The sequence below is a fragment of the Syngnathus typhle genome, linkage group LG9, assembly GCF_033458585.1.
Source record: "Syngnathus typhle isolate RoL2023-S1 ecotype Sweden linkage group LG9, RoL_Styp_1.0, whole genome shotgun sequence".
Lineage (NCBI taxonomy): Eukaryota > Metazoa > Chordata > Actinopteri > Syngnathiformes > Syngnathidae > Syngnathus > Syngnathus typhle.
The window spans coordinates 13,769,610-13,794,007 of NC_083746.1; the positions used below are offsets into that span (position 1 = coordinate 13,769,610).

Genomic DNA, 24,398 nt, shown 5'->3' on the forward strand with positions numbered 1-24,398 from the left:
CGGCAACTAATTTTATTGAGGGAATCCAGGCACTAGACGGAGAAATTAAATCTAATCCCAAAGATATCAACGACCAGTTTAAATACTTTTATTCGTCTCTCTATACAGCAGACTATTCTCGTTCCAACAGCTTTCTGGATAATATAGCTTTTCCCACGGTGGCTGAAGAGGACAGGGATTTTTTGGAACTGCCCATATCTGAAGCCGAGATAGGGGAAGCTATCAAATCCATGAAGAATTCGAAGGCACCCGGCCCGGATGGTTACCCAATTGAATTCTATAAGGCTTTTGCTAATAAATTAACTCCTTTATTATGTATAGTCTATAGCGAAGTCCTAAAACAGAAAAAGCTTCCAACTTCCATGACCCAGGCCACCATTTCAGTTCTTCTTAAAAAGGGCAAGGACCCAACCAAATGTGATTCTTATCGTCCAATAAGTTTGCTTACAAGTGATTATAAGATCCTTGCTAAAATTATGTCATCAAGGTTGGAGTCCATAGTGCCAAAGATCATACATCCGGACCAAACGGGGTTTCTGAAGGGCCGTCAACCATTTCACAACATTAGGCGGCTTTTTAACGTAATCTACTCTACGTCTACTGGAAACTCCCCAGAAATAGTTATATCATTAGATGCGCACAAAGCATTCGATTCAATTGAACATAAACATCTCTTTAAAACTTTGACCAAATTTGGATTTGGTCCAACTTTTGTCTCTTGGATAGAGATACTGTATGCTTCACCTCAAGCAAGGGTGAGGACAAATAATCTTATCTCGTCTTACTTTACCCTTCAACGGGGGACAAGACAGGGGTGCCCTCTATCCCCCCTCCTTTTTGATCTGGCCATAGAACCACTTGCTATTGCCCTGAGACATTGTGCGGATGTACGGGGAATCTTGAGAGGAGGCTTAGTTCATAAGGTTTCGTTGTATGCGGATGATTTGTTGTTGTTTGTGTCAGATCCGGATACCTCAATCCCGAAATGTTTAGACATAATGGAACATTTTGGTATGTCATCGGGGTATCGGATCAACCCTACTAAAAGTATTTTATTTCCTATTAATAATATAGCGAAAAATCACGTCTATGACTCTTACCCCTTCACGACCGCAGTAGGATCTATGACATATTTGGGGGTGAAAGTCACTAGTAGTCATACAGGTTTATTCGGAGCTAATTTCAAAAAGCTTTTGTATCAAATCAAGGAGGATTTGTTGCGCTGGTCTTCGCTTCCTATAAATTTGGCAGGCCGTATTAATTCGGTTAAAATGGTGATTCTGCCGAGGATCTTGTACTTGTTCCAAACAATTCCCATTTTTCTGCCAAAATCATTTTTTAAGGAGCTCGATGGGTACATCAGCCGCTTTATTTGGAATAAATCGATACCTCGTGTTCGGAAATCAGTCCTTGAGAGACGTAAAGAAGACGGTGGACTGGGGCTACCTAATTTTTTGTACTACTACTGGGCTGCTAATATTTTTAAAATGGCTTTTTGGTATAATTTGAATCCGGATGAAGATGGGCCATCTTGGTTATTAATGGAACAGCATGATTGTTCTCCAGTCTCTCTGGCATCGCTACTGTGTGCCCCTCTCCCGCTACCAGTGGGTGAGCATTCAACCAATTTAATCATCAGATCGGGCCTTCGCATTTGGACCCAGTTTCGTAAGCACTTTCGATATACACAACCCTTGCTATCTATGCCTTTGATTAAAAACGCTGCTTTTAAACCATCACTGATTGACACTGCTTTTTTGTCCTGGGCCAGACATGGGGTGAAATGCGTGGGAAATTTGTATGTAGGGGGCAGTTTTGCAACTTGGGAACAATTAATTACGAAATTTAATTTATCTGGTACTCAATTTTTTCGATATCTCCAAGTTCGAGATTTTGTTCGAGTTCAGTTTTCATCATTCCCCCTACAACCAGATTCCAGTCCCCTGGATGACTGTTTGACATTAAATTTGCAACAATCGGGTGGTGTGTCCCAACTGTATAGAATGATTTGTAATATTAATTGCCCGCCACTTCACCATTTGAAGACCCAGTGGGAAGGAGATTTGAGTTTGAACATTTCTGATGAAATTTGGCGAAAGGCTATCAGTACGATATACAGTACATCCATTTGTGTCAGACATAGGCTAATACAGTTTAAAGTATTTAATCGATTACATTATTCACGGACCAAATTGGCTAAAACGATTCCAAGCGTGGACCCTACTTGTACCCGCTGTAAGCAAGCTGAGGCATCCTTAGGGCATATGTTCTGGACATGCCCAAAATTACATACATTTTGGTCTAGAATTTTTGACACATTCTCCTACATCTTAAAGGGAAATGTACTTTCGGCAGTTTGCAAACACATTTGATTAAGGCTCTGTTAGACACATATAACCATATCAATATAATTTTTAGTAGTAGTGTGGTTGCTTAATAAGTGGAAAGGAATGTGCAGGCTACATGAATTTGTTTTCTTCAAAGTATTGTGGAACAGGAGGTCCAGAAAGGGAGCATATCTCAAGGCCGATGGGAACGCGAAAAACAACTCGTCTTTGTGGTCCAGACACCTGTGCTGAGCAGGGGAAAACCCAAACGAGGAGGAGATGACCACAGACCATCGACCAATCACCACACAATCTTTTGCATGTTTGAATATTCATATTGTGTTTCTTTAAAACTGGGCAACCCGGAAGAATGTGTCGTCTTTTCTGGTCACGAAGGCACACGAGTTTTTGTGTTAAGGACCCAAGACCCAGGCGCCTGTATTAGCTTGCTTTGTCAAGATTAAACAATTGGTAAATTCGGTCTGATTGATCTACTGGTCTTCTCTATGACAGAACGAACTCGCAAAATTGTTAGGTGCGCCAGTGTGTGGATTAGAACATAGCAATTCTTGTGTTAAGTGTTGATCACAATTTGGAGTCAGATCAATAGCCAAAATCCGTATCCTAACAGTTTCTTGGTGACCCTGACGTGATGTCAAGAGAAGGGTAATTGACTAACTCGTGGTCTGTGTCCAAGTCATCGGACAGTTAGTCTGGGACAGGTGTCTCCCGGTCGGCGTACCGTTTGAATAAGGAATAAGCGCACAACGTTGAGCTGGTACGACGTTTCCTAAACCCTGAGCTCATCAATGATAAGGTAAGCAGAATACCTGTTACTATATGTCGAAATTCTGCAAATTGAAAGAGGAAATTTAAGAGGAGACTGTCGTTCAGATCAAATAAGGTGTGCAAGCTTTTAGAAACAGTTAAATTCCGTGGTGGGAGGGCGGGCTCCTCTGTTCTTTTAGAAACAGTTAAATTCCGTGGTGGGAGGGCGGGCTCCTCTGTTCTTTGAGAAACAGTTAAATTCCGTGGTGGGAGGGCGGACTCCTCTGTTTTGCTTCGTCGTGGCGGACAAGGGTGCGGTGACGATCGCATTCAAATAGCTGGGGTGTTTTTGAGATCCCCGAGGAGAAGTGAGGCCTCCTCAAAAAGTATCCGGTGGTAACAGTTCCTCCTGTGAGAGACCAGACCGCTAAAATATCCAAAATGTGCAACCAAATTGGGGGGAGTGTGTGTGTGATGAGAAGAATGAATGGAGTGATATGAGAGGAATGTATGCTGATGTGGAAGCGCAAATCGTGAGCTACATGAGAGATGGATTCGAATCCCTTTGTCTGTGTGTTCTGTGTATGTGCGTAATCTCTGTAAAAGATTCGGCTCATACCGGCAAGGGTGGGGGCCAGCAGGACGTGCGGGCCTGGCCAGATTGTGACGTCAACATTGATACAATGTTGAGGAGAAGTGAGAGAAGAGAGGGGGGCTAACTTGTAAATAGTGATGAGATAATTGTTCAATTGATGGGGGTTAATAATTATCCAAATTTTAGTCACATGTTTTGAGGGACCACAGCAACAACATTGTACTTGCAGGCCATTAATTTAGTAGGTGATGACAGTGTTTAGCTAAGTAGACAATGTGAGAGTGAAGGAGTATTTGTAGTCTGGCATTTGGGTGCCACTTTTAAGAGTCTGTGCAGGAACATAGATTGTTTTTGGTCGTCTTAAAGATATATTTAACAGTTTATTTCGGTGCAGTAAGGCAAAATTAAAAGCAAAATTACATTTTAATTCTGACATATGCCAGCTAATATGAGGATGGCAAATAAATAAATGAATAAATACTAGCTCAAATGTGGCATGTGTTTTAAATTGGGCGATAAGACATTCACTTTCGAGCACTATCATTTAGCGCTGCTGACAACAATAACTTATCAGATGGTAAATCAAGGAGGAGTGTCACAGGCGCTGTATGACCTATAGATTGAACAATAACATTCACCGCATATGTTGTGAATTGTTAAATTATATTACAGTTTATTACAAAAGATTTCGGAACTTTATTTGATGATAAACACTGGAACGAGGATTTTAGCCGTGTTAATGGGTAGGGTGGATGGATTGCTCAGAAGAAAAAAGCATTTGATAAGGGCGGCTTGATAGTAAGATGATGAGTGTGCGCAACTGATAGGATACAAAATGTTAATAGGAAGATTTGGGGTGTAAGGAACAAATACTACACAGGAAGACTGATAACACAAAGATAGTTTTGTTAAATTTGTGTCCCAGTGTGTTCTTCCCTAGCGCGTGGCACGATTCCTGAACTGAGTCCTCTTACTCCACTGGCTGTCTCAAAATCAACAGAGGACTGTCCCTGATCATGAGACACCTTTGACCTTTGGGAGAACAACAGAAACTGCTATCATGCTTGAAGGGGGCAAGCACAGCTTTTCACAGGACAAGAACCATACAGTTGGTGGAATACACACAGTTGCAGATCAGAAAAGAAAATGGACTGAAAGAACAAAGACAAGATGGACGCATTTGAGAGTGGCGGACGATCCAGCCCTGAATCATCATCATGAGAATCTAAGAGGAGAGGCTGCTAAAGACTTGCATGAGTCACATGAAGTCAAACTGGACACATTGCTAAAGACTGCTGAAGCATTACAAAGTTGGTGGAGTGTGGGACAAAAGGGATGGAAGTGTGTTTGGGTGCTGGGGCGGACATATCTGAGGAGTTTTGATAAAAAAGGGAATAATAAGGCTGCTTATTGACACTGAAACGGGGATAACAACAAAATACATAGATATGGACAGCGAAGATGCACTAATAATGACAAATCATACGACAGCGTGATCAGAAACTTTGCAAAGTGGATATTGATCGATAGAAATTAAATTTATCAAAACGACAGAATTTAATTATACATCAATTGCAACGATTGATTTACCGTTTTTTTCCGTGTATAGTGCGCCCCCATGTATAGTACGCACCCCTAACAATGGCATGCTGATGCTGGAAAAAAGCTTGTACCCATGTATAATACGCACCCAATTTTTATGAATTTTTTAAAAAAATTTTTAATTTTTTTTTTTTTTTTTTAAGTCCCAAAGATCGTCACACACGCAGGGAGGCAATGGGTCCCATTTTTAAAGTCTTTGGTATGGTCTTAACTAGGCTGGATGTCATTTTTTTTGTTGGCGTTGATTTCTCCGACTGCCCCTAAACGCACCACCGCGCTCCGTGCGCAGGGGAATGAGGCGGCTCTGTATGGGAGATACGTTGAAGAGGAATAAAAACAACCTTGGAAACCAAAACTTGCCCCTCGTCGTGACTCGGAGCCGCAACAAATGTTTCGGATTTGTGTAGGGTACATTGTGACAGACGGCAAACTAGCAGGTGATCGAGCGAGCGTCTGATACAAGAGCATTGCGGTCGTATGGAGCGTGTTTGAAATGAACAGCAGAGACGAAAGGAACAAGGCAAAGTGTTGTGAAATAAAATATTACCTGTAATACGCATTTTGTTATTTGCTGATTGAAACTGCTAATTAAACTGTGAATTGAAACTAATAGGTGGAGAACTGAACTCTCGCTCTTTATATAGCTGACGTGTCTTGCGCAACCGTTCTGCGCATCTGTAATGGCGGCCTCCGTATGACGTCCGGTCCGCGATGGAGATTAAAAAACAAACAATATTTGACAATAACACACCATCGAGGATTGCACCATCGCATCAAACGATGTGTCGTCAATTATGAATTTTACTAAGTGTGTTGGGCAGGATGGCTGAATGCGATGCGCGATTGACAACAAACAAGAAGAAAGGTGAGTTTTATTTCGGGGGAGATTTGTCATGTCTCGTCCCCAGTTTTGCTATGTGTCTAGGTTGCCATAGTTTCTGTTCGTGTCACCCCGCTCTTCCTGTGTCACCTCAATCGATGTAACGTGTTTTGTATTTAAGTCCTGTCTGCCCCTCGCTCACCGTTGGATCATTGCATGTGTTACTGTCATTCTGTTCCTGTCTTTGGTAATGTCACCCTGTCTTTTTGTTCCACGACTTTGTCGGTCAGTCCTGTTGTTGGTTTTGTTGTACCATGACTTTATTTAAAAAAAAAAAAAAAAAAAAAAAAAATGTAAAAAAAAAAAATTAAAAATTTTTTTCTTTGTACCCATGTATAATACGCACCCCAGATTTTAGGACAATAAATTAGTAAAATATTGCGCACTATACACGGAAAAAAACGGTAAATGACACTTTATGATAGGCATTTATGGTTAGGGTTAACAATCCATCCATCCATCCATCCATCCATCCATTACTGGTGCGGCTTGTCCTTACGAGGGTCACGGAGGATTCACAATAATAATTAGCATTTGTAATTTCTCGAGAAATTGTGTGTGAAGGCGAAGAGGCTGAATACAAATTCGGGGAATGCTACAAGATTATGTTTAAATTTAGAACGTGTTGAATTGGTCAGAAAATCGATGAAAATACCGAAAGAATTTTGTAAAATTGGGCGTGAATTTTAAAGTTGAAAATTTGAAATTTTTCACAAGTGGGAAGTTTTGGAATAGGTAGGCATAAGATGAATAGTTAAAAGAAATTGAAAAGGGTTGAGTCAGTGAAAAAATAATTAGAAATTAGAAGGGAAAAAGGAAATGTTGCAAAATGTTACCGCAATGTTGAAAGTGAAAATGTGAAATTTTAAGCTGGAAAGTGAAAGAAGGTTAATTGGAGGAATTATGTGGAAGAAAATGAGAAATATTGAATGTGCCATGAAGAATGAATGGTGAAATATTGGGTTAAAATTTGTAAATTTCTCAAAAATCGTAAATATTTAGAATATTTGGCATGAATATTTGGAATGTGTTAAAAGTGGAATGAGGTGAATCAGATGAATTCGTAGAAGTAGTTAAGTTAAAAAATGAATAAATAAAAAAGAGGCAGAAGAATGCAGAAGAAGTTGAATAATGATAAAGTCAAGGCAAGGCAAGTTTATTTATATAGCCCACAAGCAAGTCTCAAAGGGCTTCAAATGTACAAAAATTGACAATTTAAAGTACAGGAACAATAAGTGTGAGGGCCACAATGATGATCATGACAGCAAAAATATTCCTAGTTGGTTTTGATAGGTAGAAAGGGGGAGCGTGGAAGGTTTTCAAACTTTGTGATATAGCGTGACTCCATTATCAAAAGTAAGTATTTAATTTTAAGAATTGGCATCAACAAAAATGAGAACGATAATCTTCAAGGTGATAGCGTAAGTGGCAGGAGGAAGCTGTGTATATTGTTTTTAAACATTATTTTTGGTATCATTATTTTTTAGGAGGGTCAGTTATGCTTGTGAGAAGATGACTGAGGGAACAAGGTAACAGTAAAAGGGAGTGCTCTATAAATTGTTGGTTCTTTGCCAGAGGTAGTTATTTGGAGGGATGACTTTAAACTGAAAGCCAAATGGAACTGTTTAGTGGAAGAAATATGGGAATGTGGAAATATTGAAGTTACAGCTCAACACAAAGTGTCAAATAGTCTAAGTGAGAGATGTGAGCAAACTAAATGGGGAGTTAAATCATGTTCCGGCATTATGCATATTGGCAAACGAGGAGAGGACAGGAAACCAGACAATAAGATATTAACTTTAGATTTAAAATAAAAAAGGGAAATTTTAATTGAGGAGAAAATTTTGCGTAGGGAAGATTCCTTTTACAATTTAATATTGTATGGGGTTTTATGTGTATTGTGGAATGACAGTTTGTTTGTAATGGTGTATGAATGTCAAGTCTGTGCTTGTGGTGTGGTGTTTGTGTATTGTGAATGGTTGACATGATTCAAAGTTGGGGTGATGTGATCACAGCAGGGGATAACATTCCTCTCACCTGAAAAATATAAAGATACTACAGATTTGAAAGAGCACGATTGATCAGGACTAATTTTTGACTAAATATGGGTTTAGGATTACTCAGGGGCACCATCGACAACAAAACAGTGCGATGGAGAAGGCCCATTTCAGTAATATGGTTAGACAAGACAGAACTAGTATCGGACTAGGTGGACAGTGACCAAATGTTTGACGCTTGAGCTTGCTTGCGACAAGTGCACGCTCTGCTTTGTCATTCTGTGTGACATAATTTTTTGCAGCAGCAACAGCCACCAGCCAAGGAGCGGATTGCGCGTTGCTTGCGTAACTTGTTTTCGTTCTTGCAGGTTGTCGATTGCGTTCGTGGAAAGTTTGTATTGAATTTACAAGAATATGTTAACCCTTGCCCTTTTGTTTTTTATGATGAACTTGTTGATGACATGGTTTTCAGGACATGATCCGCGGGCGCCAGGATTCATTTTGTGACTGTTTTTATTCTGATACTTGATGTCTGTTTTTGTACAAATGTCCGCTGTCAGCAGGGCTATAAGCTCGCTGACAGGAGTGCGATGGTTTTTGTTTGTGTTGCCGAGCGTGTGGTGGACGAGCTAGAGGTTCCGCAGGCCTGGCTACAATGAGTGTGGTGATGAGAGGGGATGCTTAGCAGGTTCCTTTTGATACATAATGACACATTGGGTGAATGTGTCAAAAGGGGGAGTGGTAAAATAGAAATGGGTGAGTATGTGGTAAGATAGAATTGGGTGAGTAGGTTGTAAAATACAAATGGGTGAGTAGGTTTCAATTTGTAATTTTGATTTCCAAAGTTTTTTTTTTTTCCAAATCCACTTGTTTTTAAGCTTTAACAGGACATGCCAGGATTCAACTAGCAGTGATGGAAGGAGCAGAGGAAGACCAGTGACAACTGGTTGTGGTGTGGTGACAACATATTATAGCATCACTTGCCAAAGGATGCATAGGGTATCTGTGCCCTCGTGTATTTGATAATGCCTGTAGTGGTTGTCCCCATTGAAACACAGAATCTCAATTGGAACATGGAGTCCCCACTGGCGGGGCTCCTGAAGTGAGCCAAAAGAGACGTTTTGCCCCCATGGTTGAGCGACAACGATCCAACATATATTGACGCCATAGGTGTGCCAGATAAGTATGAACTCGTTAATCAAGTGTCCTCGGGATTCAAAAGCATTTTCCTATGGATCACCCCCAATAAAAATGTATCATTTACAGCGGTCCATGAACAATTGGCATTGATGTCGTTCCAAAATAGAATTGCGTTGGACATGCTATTGGCTAAGGAACATGGTGTGTGCGGAATGTTTGGTGATGCATGTTGTACTTTCATCCCCAACAACACAGCGCCAGGGGGCCGACTGACCCAGGCGGGAAGAAAGGACCGACAGCATGCTGGTCGCTGCTTGCTAGAGTAACGGGTGATGACCTCATAAATGAGGTCATGAGAGGGAATAAAGGGAAATGTACTTTCGGCAGTTTGCAAACACATTTGATTAAGGCTCTGTTAGACACATATAACCATATCAATATAATTTTTAGTAGTAGTGTGGTTGCTTAATAAGTGGAAAGGAATGTGCAGGCTACATGAATTTGTTTTCTTCAAAGTATTGTGGAACAGGAGGTCCAGAAAGGGAGCATATCTCAAGGCCGATGGGAACGCGAAAAACAACTCGTCTTTGTGGTCCAGACACCTGTGCTGAGCAGGGGAAAACCCAAACGAGGAGGAGATGACCACAGACCATCGACCAATCACCACACAATCTTTTGCATGTTTGAATATTCATATTGTGTTTCTTTAAAACTGGGCAACCCGGAAGAATGTGTCGTCTTTTCTGGTCACGAAGGCACACGAGTTTTTGTGTTAAGGACCCAAGACCCAGGCGCCTGTATTAGCTTGCTTTGTCAAGATTAAATAATTGGTAAATTCGGTCTGATTGATCTACTGGTCTTCTCTTTGACAGAACGAACTCGCAAAATTGTTAGGTGCGCCAGTGTGTGGATTAGAACATAGCAATTCTTGTGTTAAGTGTTGATCACAATTTAGAGTCAGATCAATAGCTAAAATCCGTATCCTAACAATCTGTAAGAGAAGAATTGACCCAGATCCAGTCACGGCAGTATTTGGGGTTGTACAGACAAAAGGAGTCTCGAAGGCTCAGTCTCAGATGATGGCGTTTTCCTCATTACTCGCTCGACGTTTGGTTCTTATGTGTTGGAAATCTCCATTGCCCCCTAGGCACTCTCGCTGGGTGAGTGAGACCATGTCCTTCCTCCAGTTGGAAAAAGTTAGAACCACAATTCAGAAGGAGAATTTTAGAACTGTATGGCAACCTTTCCTGGATTACTATGAGGATGAGTTTGATGCAAACTTATTGGAGTAATAGCCCACTCTCCCCCCCCCCTTGTCCTTCCCTTTTCTTGTTTTTTTTTTTTTTTTTTTTTTAAATTTAATTTTGTTTATTATTTTGTTTTTATTAATTAGGTAACAATGAGGTGTTTTGTATGGGTGAAATGCTTGTTTAGTAGGCTGTATGCAATGTCTGTTCCCATGCGAATTGTTCCAGAACATATGCTGTTGTCATTTCTGTGTGAAAAAAAAATAAAAAATGCGTATTACAGGTAATATTTTATTTCACAACACTTTGCCTTGTTCCTTTCGTCTCTGCTGTTAACTTCAAACACGCTCCATACGAACGCAATGCTCTCGTATCAGACGCTTGCTCGATCACCTGCTCGTTTGCTGTCACAATGTACCCTACACAAATCTGAAACAGTTTTTGCGGCTCCGAGTCACGACGAGGGGCAAGTTTTGGTTTCCAAGGGTGTTTTTATTCCTCTTCAACTTCTCTCCCATACAGAGCCGCCTTTTTCACATGTCCGCACGTCACTTTCCTCTTTTTATTTTAACCTAACTGATCGCGGTGGTGCCTTTACGGGCAGTTGGAGAAATCAACGCCAACAAAAAAAAAAATACATTCAGCCTAGTTAAGACCATACCAAAGACTATAAAAATGGGACCCATTGCCTCCCTGCTTGGCACTCAGCATTAAGGGTTGGAATTGGGGGTTAGATCACCAAATGATTCCTGAGCGCAGCGCCGCTGCTGCTCACTGCTCCCCTCTGCCCCAGGAGATGGATCAAAATCACACGGGGATTATACATGGAAAAAAACGGTATATATATATACACACACACACACACACACACATACAGTGCCTTGTGAAAGTATTCGCCCCCCCTTGAACCTTTCAACATTTTGCCACATTTCAGGCTTCAAACAAAGATATAAAATTTTAATTTTTTGTCAAGAATCAACAACAAGTGGGACACAATCGTGAAGTGGAACAAAATTGATTGGATAATTTAAACCTTTTTAACAAATAAACTGAAATATCGAGTTCGATATCATCGATTAATCGATGATATAATGCTCTACGATTTATTTGCATCGATGCTAAACGTAAACATCGATTTATATCGCCGTGTTTGACCTTGGACATTAGACGCGACTTTATTTTGATATCCAGTTCATTGTTGCTTGCTTCCTCTTTCCGGGAAGTGCACGGCGTTGTGTTGTGAGGAGAGCAGGCACGTGAAAGGGGAGTCGACAACTAGTACGCGGCTCCTGGGCTGGTGCTATGGCTAGTGTCCAAAAAGACGAGGAAATTTGCTCCCCTTTAGGCTTCAAGTCATTCGTTTGGAAGCACTTTGGATTCCAAAGAAAAGATGGCTCAACGGACAAGACACGTGCAGTTTGTAAATCCTGCCATGCGGTGATCAAATATTCAGGGAGCACAAATCTCGCCGCACATTTAAAGAAAAAACACGACATCAAAGTTAAGTGTTAAAGTAAGCAATTTGTATACTACAATACTCTTGTAATTTCCTAAATAAAGAGTTTGCAGTACCTTGTTGATTTTGCGTATGAATTGTTATAAATCAGGATATTGTTCTATATTTTTTATTTTAAAAAAAATATATCGATCGTAGAGCACTACATCGTGATATATCGTGAATGAATCGCAGCAAGCTTTAAGATATCGGCAAATATCGTATCGTAGTTCTTTGTATCGATATGATATCGGATCGTGACAAAACCCGCGATTTACACCCCTAGAAAATATACATACAAAAAGTGTTCTCTGTTAATTGCCCAACCCCCTGTTGGACATAAACCTTCTCCAATGAATAATAATTATTATTACTAATAAATACGGTATACACACACACACACACACATATATATATATATATATAAAAATTCCCCTCTCACCCTCCGCGGGTGGTTTTTCCACTCCAAGCTCGGGTCCTCTACCAGAGGCCTGGGAGCTTGAGGGTTCTGCGCAGTATTTTGGCTGTTCCTAGCACTGCACTCTTCTGGACTGAGATGTCTGATGTTGTTCCTGGAATCTGCTGTAGCCACTCCTCCAGTTTGGGGGTCACTGCCCCAAGTGCCCCAATGACCACGGGCACCACCGAGGCCTTCACTTTCCAGGCCTTCTCAAGCTCTTCTTTGAGGCCCTGGTATTTCTCTAGCTTCTCAAGTTCTTTTTTCCTGATGTTGCCATCGCTCGGTATTGCTACATCCACTACAACGGCCTTCTTCTGCTGTTTGTCCACCACCACAATGTCCGGTTGGTTCGCCATCACCATCTTGTCAGTCTGGATCTGGAAGTCCCACAGGATCTTGGCTCGCCCGTTCTCTGCCACCTTAGGGGGTGCTTCCCACTTTGACCTTGGGGCTTCCAGTCCATACTCTGCACAGATGTTCCTGTACACTATGCCAGCCACTTGGTTATGACGTTCCATGTATGCTTTCCCTGCTAGCATCTTACACCCTGCTGTTATGTGCTGGACTGTCTCAGGGGCCTCTTTGCACAGCCTACACCTTGGGCTCTATATATATATATATATATATATATATATATATATATATATATATATATATATATATATATATATATACATATATATATATATATATATATATATACACACATATATATTAGGGGTGTAACGATACATCGATACACATCGATTAATCGATATTATGCTCTACGATTTATTGGCATCGATGCTAAAGGTAAACATCGATTTATATCGCCGTGTTTGACCTCGGACATTAGACGCGACTTTATTTTGAAATCCAGTTCATTGTTGCTTGCTTCCTCTTCCGGGAGCAGGGAGCAGTGCGCGGCGTTGTTGTGTTGTGAGCAGAGCAGGCACGTGAAAGGGGAGTCGACAACTAGTACGTGGCTCCTGGGCTGGTGCTATGGCTAGTGTCCAAAAAGACGAGGAAATTTGCTCCCCTTTAGGCTTCAAGTCATTCGTTTGGAAGCACTTTGGATTCCAAAGAAAAGATGGCTCAACGGACAAGACACGTGCAGTTTGCAAATCCTGCCATGCGGTGATCAAATATTCAGGGAGCACAAATCTCGCCGCACATTTAAAGAAAAAACACGACATCAAAGTTAAGTGTTAAAGTAAGCAATTTGTATACTACAATACTCTTGTAATTTCCTAAATAAAGAGTTTGCAGTACCTTGTGGATTTTGCGTATGAATTGTTATAAATCAGGATATTGTTCTATATTTTTTATTAAAAAAAAAAATATATCGATCGTAGAGCACTATATCGCAATATATCGTGATTGAATCGCAGCAGGCTTTAAGATATCGGCAAATATCGTATCGAAGTTCTTTATATCGATATTATATCGTATCGTGACAAAACCCGCGATTTACACCCCTAATATATATATATATATATATATATATACACATACATATACACATACACATACACATACACATACACATACATATACACATACATATACACACACATATACACACACATATATATATACACACATTAGAGATGCACCGATCCGACTTTTCGATACCGATGCCGTGACTTTGCGTATCGGTCGATACCCGATACCGATCCGATATTATGGTTGACTTAACAAGCTACATAACTCTACATGTGGAACAGAAAAGACCAAAGGCAATGGCATCAGGCAGACTACACAGTTCTTTGCTCTAAATTAGGGGTGTCCAAACTAACGGTCCAGTTTTTATTGGCCCGCAGCAAATTCTGAAAACATAATTGAATATGGCCCGCACAAGAAGCTTGAGCTCAGCTTCTCAGTTTCCACACTAGATGGAGCCCGGGACACAAAGCGTTTAACGTCCCATTAACACCCCCCCGGAAGAGAAGCGAACACGCAGCGTTTGACATCCGATTAGCCCCCCCATTCGGGAGAGAAGCGAACGCGCAGCCTTTGACGTCCCATTAGCAACCCGAAGAGAAGCGAACGCGCAGGGTTTGACGTCCGCTTAGCAACCCGGGGAAGAGAAGCGAACGTTCGCTCCATGTTTGAGTTTGTTTAGACGCGCGCGCGCACGCGCACGCGCACGCGCACGCGCACACGCACACGCACACGCACACACACACACACACACACACACACTCGGGTTAACTGCAAGCCATGGCTGACAGGGGCTATCCTCAGGCTGCTGAAGGCCAGGGACAAAGCCTTCAGGGCTGGGGATGAGGCTGGCTTGAGAACAAACAGCGAGGGCTGACCTGTCCCGGAGCATCAAGGAAGCGAAAAAGGCATTCTTTTGCAAGATTACCGCCCACTTCAAAGACAGCAGGGACGCACAGAGGCTATGGCCAGACCATCACGGACGGACTACAAGCCCGCGCTGCAGAGCTGTGAGGGGAACATCCGTCTGCTCAACGATCTGAACCGCTTCTTTGCTTGCTTCGACACTCAGGACAGCACTTGCCCGCTGAAGACCCCTCCCCCTCCACACGAGCAGCCCCTGTGCCTCTCTGCCGATAGCGTGAGGAGGACGCTTGCCGCTATCAACACCCGTAAGGCGGCGGGCCCAGACAACATCCCAGGTCGAGCGCTGAAAGACCCACTGGGGAGTCTTCACGGACACGTGCAGCAGGCCATTGTACCGTCAGGTTTCAAGGCTGCCATCATCGTACCTGTGTCGAAGAAACCTGCTCAATCCTGCTTCAATGACTACCGCCCCGTGGCACTGACACCCATCATCATGAAGTGCTTTGAGCGGCTTGTCATGGAGTACATCAGATTCATTCTCCCCCCCACCATAGACCCCTTCCAGTTTGCGTACCGAGCCAAACGGTCCTCTGAGGAAGCCATCTGCTCTGCCCTCCACTCAACCCTCACCCACCTGGAGAGAAGGGACTCGTACGTGAGATTGCTGTTTGTGGACTTCAGTTCTGCATTCAACACCATTGTACCACAGCGGCCCATCTGAAAACTCGACAAGCTAGGCCTCAGTACCTACCTCTGCAACTGACTACTGGACTTCCTATGTCAGAGGCCTCAGGTAGTTCGTTTTGGCGACAATATCTCCGCCAGCATCACACTGAGGACGGGGGCCCTATAAGGCTGCGTGCTCAGTCCGCTGCTCTTCACCCTGCTGACGCATGACTGCACTGCAACTTACAGCAGCAACCGCGTGCTGAAATATGCAGACGACACGACTCTGGTGGGTCTCATGCCCGAGGGCGACGAGACTCAATACAGGTCGGAGGTCGACCTTCTGACTACGTGGTGCAGGGACAACATCAGCAAGACCAAGGAGATTGTTGTTGACTTCCGGAAGGGTCACACCCAACACCTGCCACTGACCATCGACGGTGCTGTGGTGGAGAGAGTGAGCAGCACCAGATTCCTGGGGGTGCACATCAGTGAGGATCTCTCCTGGTCCACCAACACCTCATCACTGACAAAGAAAGCCCAGCGCCGCCTGTACTTCCTGCGGAAACTCAGGCGAGCGAGCGCCCCTCCGGCCGTCATGACTACATTTTACCGCGGCACCATTGAGAGCGTCCTCTCCAGCTGTATTGCTGTTTGGGGTGGCGGCTGCACTGACTACAACTTGAAGGCCCTGCAGCGCATAGTGAACACTGCTGGTAAGATTGCTGGTGCTTCACTCCCCTCCCTGAAGGACATTTACATCTCCCATCTCACCCGCAAGGCGATGACGATTGTGTGTGATGTGAGTCACCCCGCTCACTCTTTGTTTGATCTTCTGCCCTCTGGGAAGAGGTACAGGAGTCTGCGCTCCCGCACCACCAGACTCACCAACAGCTTCATACTCCAAGGTGTTAGGATCCTGAACTCTCTCCCCCCACTGCGTAACGTCCTGTACTTTTGCGCTATATTCTGACTGTCTGCTGTATGCACACTTGCTCCATTTTTGCTTCTCTTTTTTATTAGGTTATGTTTATTTATTATTTATTCATCTTATTTATTCATTGTCTGTGCCTTCTTGTTTTTACTTCTTGTGTTGTTTACTTGTATGTATATTGTGTACTATGTCTTGTCACCGTGGGATAATGGGAAACGTAATTTCGATCTCCTTGTGTGTCTTGGCATGTGAAGAAATTGACAATAAAGGAGGATCGTGCCAGGGAAATAGACAAGGCGATCGGGATCAGGAACTGCTTCAAATGGGCATGGATCGAGAGGTACTTTACATATAGAGCAGGTCTAAAACCGGGCACAGCAGAATGGTCTTTTTCCAACCCAGAGGTTGGGAATCCAATGCTCGACCATTGTAACCGTAAGTAACCAAAGTAGCCTTGAGCAAAATACTGAATCCCTAGTTGCTCCTAATCTAGTCATCAGTAGATAAATGAGGAATTCAGTGTAAAACGCTTAGAGAGGCTCAACAGGTGGAAAAGCACTATGCAAATTAAAGACCAATTCCCATTTACAGCCAGATTTCTCACACATCAAGAGCTGGGCATCTTTGGTTTCCTACACTGCTGCATTGTGCTCCAACAAAGCAGAGAGAATATGCTTGTGAATCATGGTGAGTATTTTAAGCTACTTTTGTACATAGCTCAATAATTAGTTCCTGTCTCACAGTAACTCATGATACTAATGCATACCGTATTTTTTGGACTATAAGTCGCGGTTTTTTTTTCATAGTTTAGTGGGGGGGGCGACTTATACTAAAGAGCAACTTATGTGAATTTTTCACAAATTTTCAAAATTAAAAAAAAAAGTGAATTCTTTCACAAATTTTCAAAATTAAAAAACAAAGAAAAAGTAAAACGGCGATAAACGAACCGCGATGTAGCAAGGGATTACTGTACTTTGAACTGCAAGTAACGTCAGTGGCGCGGCGGTTGTTTACATCAAGGACAAAGATTGATCACGGGATGTCAAAGATGATGAAGGGCCCCACGTACTACCGGCAACATTAGCGGCTTTGTTTGTAAGTGACACGGAGGACGAAGAGTTTGAAGGATTTAATGATTTGGAGTGACGCAGAAAGTTTGAAAAACTATTTTGGCTTTTACGCACGCCCGGTCCTACTCTACGGAGCTCTCTTTCACCTCCGTGGATGGAAGTCGGGGACCGGCGCTCGGCAGCTGGCTGTCCAGGGACGGTGGATGGGGGTCGGACACTGCTCCTACGCACGCCCGGTCCTACTCTACGGAGGTCCCAGCCACTTCCGTGGCTGGAAGTGCCACCTCCGGGGATAGAAGTTCACACCGCCACATGCCTGGAAGTCCACGCCAGTGCTTGGGGCCGTGTGGCTGTGAACTATTTATGTTATAGTTATTTGATATATTTTATTCCGTGTAACAACTTGTATATGTTTTTATCGTTACAGTTCAGTAGTTGTTGGCTCGTTGAACTCTTGTTTTGTTAAATAAAGAGCCGTTTACAAAACCCACGTCTTTCCTGGTACTTTGATCTGTAGAATAGCGACATGGCTGACGTCAGCGGCGCACGCGCAGCGTTGTTGAGGAATTTGATCGATGGATTTAATGATTTGGAGTGACAGATGGTTTGATAATATTGTTGATTATATGATAGTTATTTCTTACTTTCTATATCGTTATATACGTAGGTCTGTGGAATATTTAGAACTGCAACTCACGACGAGTCCGACGTCAGCGGCGCAGCGCATACGCCTCATCGTTTACATAAAGGACGATCGATGGATTTAATGAATTGGAGTGACACAGATAGGTTTATAAACGTGTTATTTATGTAAAAGTTGTTTGAATAACTCTGAATGTTACGTCAGGTCCTTCCACAGCTCTTCGTTTTTGTTTATGTCATGTTAGCATACCTATTACCGTTTTTTTCCGTGTATAGTGCGCCCCCATGTATAATACGCACCCTAAAAATGGCATGCTGATGCTGGAAAAAAGCCTGTACCCATGTATAATACGCACCCAATTTTTATGAATTTTTTTAATGAAAACTTTTTTTTTTTTTAAGTCCCAATGATTGTCACACACGCAGGGAGGCAATGGGTCCCATTTTTATAGTCTTTCGTATGGTCTTAACTAGGCTGGATGTAATTTTTTTTTGTTGGCGTTGATTTCTCCGACTGCCCATAAACGCACCACCGCGCTCCGTGCGCGCACGGGAAAGAGGCGTGCGGACGTGAAAAAGGCGGCTCTGTATGGGAGAGACGTTGAAGAGGAATAAAAACACCCTTGGAAACCAAAACTTGCCCCTCGTCGTGACTCGGAGCCACAACAAATGTTTCGGATTTGTGTAGGGTACATTGTGACAGACAGCAAACGAGCAGGTCATCGAGCAAGCCTTGTCTGATACGAGAGCATTGCGCTCGTATGGAGCGTGTTTGAAGTGAACAGCAGAGACGAAAGGAACAAGGCAAAGTGTTGTGAAATAAAATATGACCGACCTGTAATACGCATTTTGTCATTTGCTGATTGTATTAAACTATTACATTCATTGTCAGTCAAGAAGAGAAGAGGACTATATTGCTAAAGCCTTCGCTGTATCAAATTGATTTGTTTTCTTCCTCCAGAGTCTTATGTTTGACTCATTGACGTCAAATTGGCGCGCAGCTGCCCTATTGCCTAATTCTTCTGCCACTTCAATGACTTTCTTTCGAAATGCTACAGTATAACTTGCCCTCTTATCCATTCTGATGAAACTGCTACTTAAACCGAACTCTCGCTAATTAGTAAATAGCTGACGTGTCTTGCGCATCCGTTCTGCGCAGCTGACCCATAGTGCGCATGCGCAGTCATACTGCTTCTGCATGACGTCCGGTCCGCGATGGAGATTAAAAAACAAACAATATTTGACAATAACACACCATCAAGGATTGCACCATCGCATCAAACGATGTGTCGTCAATTATGGATTTTTTTGACTGTGTGTTGGGACAGGATGGCTGAATGCGATGCGCGATTGACAACAAACAAGAAGAAAGGTGATTACAAGTTTTATTTCGGGGGAGATTTGTCATGTCTCGTCCCCAGTTTTGCTATGTGTCTAGGTTGCCATAGTTTCTGTTCGCGTCGCCCCTCTCTTCCTGTGTCACCTCAATCGATGTAACGTGTTTTGTATTTAAGTCCTGTCTGCCCCTCGCTCACCATCGGATCATTGCATGTGTTACTGTCATGATGTCTGTTTGCTTTCTGTTCCTGTCTTTGGTAATGTCACCCTGTCTTTTTGTTCCACGACTTTGTCGGTCAGCCCTGTTGGTTTTGTTTTCTAAAAAAAAAAATAATAATAATAATAAAAAAAAAGTTTTTTAACAATTTTTGTACCCATGTATAATGCGCACCCCAGATTTTAGGACAATAAATTCGTTAAATTTTGCGCACTATACACGGAAAAAAACGGTATTTAGCCTGTTGTTCATTCATGTCTGTTCTTGGTGTTGGATTTTGTCGAATAAATTTCCCCCAAAATGCGACTTCTACTCCGGAGCGATTTATATATGGGTTTTTTCACTCTATTGTCCTTTTTATGGCTAATGCCACGTATATTCCGGAGCGACTTTGTCCGAAAAATACGGTACTTTCTTCGCTCTTTGGTGCATACCGCCTACTGTACAATGCTGTACTGTGCAGTCTATTCGGGTAAGCTTGCCCTTATAACAAACACATGCCAGACAGGCTGTTCCTGTCAGCCTTAATGAAATGAGCATTTCTCACTGACAGAGGTTTGTCAGTACTTGACCAAGTTTGTGACAGGTACACAGAAAATCCACTTGCATCAGCGCTTAAGTCAATTTTTTTTTTTTTTAAACTTTGACATCATCTATCCGCAAAATGGGCATCTGTGTCAGATAAGCAAGAAACAAAAGAAGCATTGGCTTTGCAGAATCAGTATTTGTCACTACAATCTAAAATTATAGGTGAGCATTTGTACTGTAGGTGAGCATTTGTACTGGAGTTAAAATGTAGACTCATGGTGGAATGCAATGCATCAAGCCCACTAAAATCACCAAACGCTTAAATGTTTTACCTCCAAGGGGTTTCACAGTTGAGCTTGTATGGGATCTGCTCATGTTCCCCTTTTCTGCAAACCTAGGCCTTTCCTTTACTCTGGTAAAATGGTCATCTTTGTCTCTTTAAAGAGAAAGCTAACAAAATAAAATCTTTGCAATAATATGCTGTATGTGCCCCCACTAGCCTAAACATGGCATTCTAACTAATACTGCGTTTGTGTCATATGAATCAAGCAGAAAAGTCCCTGTTTTTATCCATCTAAGCCAGTGGTGTCAAACGTACGGCCCACGGGCGAGAACCGGCCCGCCAGTGGGTTCAGTGTGGCCCGCGGGATAAATCTGCATTATCAAAGAAGAATAAACTTAATTCTCTTTAAAAATTGCAGTTCCTATATTGTCCGCTAGTGTTTGTCAGTTCTATCTTAATTTCGGTTTCTTTGTGTGTCTTGACATATGAAGGGATTGACAATAAAGCTGACTTTGACTTTGACTTACCCGCTTTTTCTGTTGACCCTGGCACCCTCTTCAGTGAAATGTCTTTGTCAAAAAAGAGAAAAGTGGACACAGAGTGTCGGATTTTTCAAGAAAAATGGACCTCTTCCTATATGTTCACGGAGGTGAATGGGAAACCCGTGTGCCTGGTGTGCATGCAGCAAGTTTCGGTGCTTAAGGAATACAATCTTCGGCACCACTATGAAACTCAGCATGGAGAAAAATACAACAGCTTGCATGGAGAACTGAGAAAACAGAAGGTACCGTAATTTTCGGACTATAAGTCGCTCCGGAGTATAAATCGCACCAGCCATAAAATGCCCAAAAATGGGAAAAAAAACATATAAGTCGCTCCGGAGACTTAACCGATGGTTAAGCTGAAGCGCTTCTTTGATCTACGTGGGGAAATTGGACAATTCATGGAGAAAAAAGGTAAACCTGTTAAGGAATTACAGTGCCCACTTTGGCTGCAGGACCTTGCATTTATGGTTGATATTACTGAGCACTTGAATAATCTGAACAAAATGTTGCAAGGACGCAAAAGAATTGTAACACAGTATTATGACAGCATACGTGCATTCAAGTTAAAGCTCGCGTTATGGGAGACGCAGATGGCAAGCGGTGACCCTGCTCATTTTCCATGTCTCAGAGATGTGTGTGCAGCAAGCGTTAATCCTGAAGTGACACAGTACAAAGACAAGATTTCAGGGTTGCTGAGGGAGTTTGAGAAGCGATTTCAGGTCTTTAGCAAACTTGAGACAAAATTTGCAGTTCTTTGCTCACCACTCACAGCCAGAGCTCCTGATGTGCCCGTTGAAATGCAACTTGAAATCATTGATTTGCATTGTGATGTAGAATTGAAGGACAAATTTGCTTCTGTGGGCTTGGACACATTTTACAAGTATCTCTTACCAGGCTATCCTAAATTGACAGCACTGGTTGCAAAAATGTTGTCCATGTTTGGGACTACCTACCTTTGTGAGCAGGTCTTCTCAGTAATGAACATTAATAAAACAAAGCTTTACTCAAAGCTCACACATAAGCACTTAAATGAGATTCTGAAACTGGCTCCTTCTCAAGACATGATGCCTGATATTGATGCACTTGTGCAGGCTAAAGATGCCAAGTTCCAGGGGCAAATACTGAGCAACACTAAATCCTATGGAAACCCTGCTTCCAACATTGCTCTATAAAAATAAACAGCTCTGAATATTTGCTGTTGTAATTACTGGGAAAGTCAGTGCTAGTCAGTTTTCTTGTCAGTTTTCTTTGCATTATTTCTTATGCATGCCATATACGTATGTTATGTGGGTTTTGCACTTGAATAAATGTTAGTGAGTAAAAGTGTTGTTGAAATTGCACATACGTTTCTTAAAAACTCTTAGGTTGTTCATAATATATGTATTTAGTAAAAGGGACAATTCATTTCATATAAAGATTTTTATAATTTACGTCGTCTTCTTTGCACTAATACAATGGAAAAAAAGTGGACTTATTGTTAGTTCTATGTAATTTTGGAATGAGTTTACTGGTCTGGCACCCTTGAGATCCGATTAAGTTGTATGCGGCCCCCAGACCAAAATGAGTTTGACACCCCTGATCTAAGCAGTCAGCAATTTTGCCACTTGCTGTCGACTGAAAATTACATCACAGTTGTTCAGGGCGTAGAGCACCAATGACTGCTCACCCTACTAGACTAGTGATAGGCGCATTTTATGCTAAAGAAAACTTTGGGTTGATTTTTAAGCTCAGGTTTGTACTTTACTGACGTACTTTTGTATTTTTCATCCTAGCTTACTTATTTGTCTTGCTAATACGGGTTTTGCATCTTCTCGTGAAGTATCTGTAGTTCAGTTCATGTTCATTACCTTCAACTTGGAGGTAATAGTTCCTGACATTGTTTTACGTAGGTTCATAAGAACAACTCAAAATGTGTTTTATGCCCAAATACTGTTTTCCCTAATGTAGCTTTCCAATGTCTTGGTACACTAGTATGTCTTTTCATTGCTTCTACACACTCCGCACTTGTATTTTCTATAGCGAATGTTTGTACAATGGCACGAGTGATGACATTTACCTTCTTTCAGTTTGAGTTATTTTCCCCCAAGAGAGGTCTCAAATTCTTGTTTGTCAAACCAGACAGTAATTATTTTTGTCTATCTCGGTAAAACCCAAAAACTGAATCCAAAATTCAATGGAAAAGGTCACTCTGGCGCAACAAACCATGACTGTGACGAGTTGCAATACTTTTTCTCACATGAAAAATTGTTGTGTTCCCAAAAATGATTATCTTATTTGTTGTTTATCCATCCATCCATCCATCCATCCATCCATCCATCCATTTCTATACCGCTTGTAGCCAACAAAAAAATGTCTCGTTCACACACGCGCGCGCACACGCCACCAAGGGAGACGAGACTCAATACAGGCTGGAGGTTGACCTTCTGACCACGTGGTGCAGGGACAACAACCTCCTGCTGAACGTCGACAAGACCAAGGAGATTGTTGTGGACTTCCGGAAGGGTCACACCCAACACCTGCCGCTGACCATCGACAGTGCTGTGGTGGAGAGAGTCAGCAGCGCCAAGTTCCTGGGGGTGCACATCAGTGAGGATCTCTCCTGGTCCACCAACACCTCATCACTGACAAAGAAAGCCCAGTGCCGCCTGTACTTCCTGCGGAAACTCAGGCGAGCGAGCGCCCCTCCGGCCGTCATGACTACATTTTACCGCGGCACCATTGAGAGCGTCCTCTCCAGCTGTATTGCTGTTTGGGGTGGCGGCTGCACTGACTACAACTTGAAGGCCCTGCTGCGCATAGTGAACACGGCTGGTAAGATTATTGGTGCTTTGCTCCCCTCCTTGAAGGACATTTACACCTCCCATCTCACCCGCAAGGCGACCACGATTGTGAGTGATGTGAGTCACCCCGCTCACTCTTTGTTCGAGCTTCTGCCCTCTGGGAAGAGGTACAGAAGCCTGCGCTCCCGCACCACCAGACTCTCAAACAGCTTCATACTCCAGGCTGTCAGGATCCTGAACTCGCTTCCCCGTTCTGCGTAGCGCCCTGTACTTTGACTGTCTGTATGCACACTGGCTTTTATTCGTTGTGTTATCTATTTATTTATTTATTGTTACTCTTATTATTTATTGTTTGTGCTTTCTTGTTTTTTATATTGCGTCGTTTACCGTGTTTTCCGCCCTATAAGGCGCACCTAAAAACCTAAAATTTTCTCAAAAACCAACAGTGCGCCTTATAGTCCGGTGCGCCTTATATATGGACCAAATTCCTAAATTTAAACTGGCCCAAAGCATTGTGCCATGAAATCAATCATAAATGGCCCGCTGAAGACTCTGAATCATGACTCAAAAAGACTATGGATCATTATTTTATCAT

At 42.5% G+C, this 24,398-nt stretch overlaps 1 protein-coding gene across 24 annotated transcripts in view; it reads right to left on the reverse strand.

The window, feature by feature from the left end:
- The window catches only part of LOC133160073 (interferon alpha/beta receptor 1b-like), a 192,435-nt gene that overhangs the window by 106,468 nt on the left and 61,569 nt on the right, over nt 1-24,398 (reverse strand). For 23 of the 24 annotated variants that reach the window (XR_009715804.1, XR_009715803.1, XR_009715802.1 and 20 more), the window contains one exon: nt 21,006-21,047. The exons of the other annotated variant lie outside the window; for it this stretch is intronic. Coding sequence is in view for 12 of the 23 variants with exons in the window: in XM_061287643.1 (XP_061143627.1) it covers nt 21,006-21,047 (42 nt within the window). In the remaining 11 variants the exon portion in view is untranslated. The remainder of the gene's footprint in view (nt 1-21,005; nt 21,048-24,398) is intronic. 24 annotated transcript variants of the gene reach the window in all.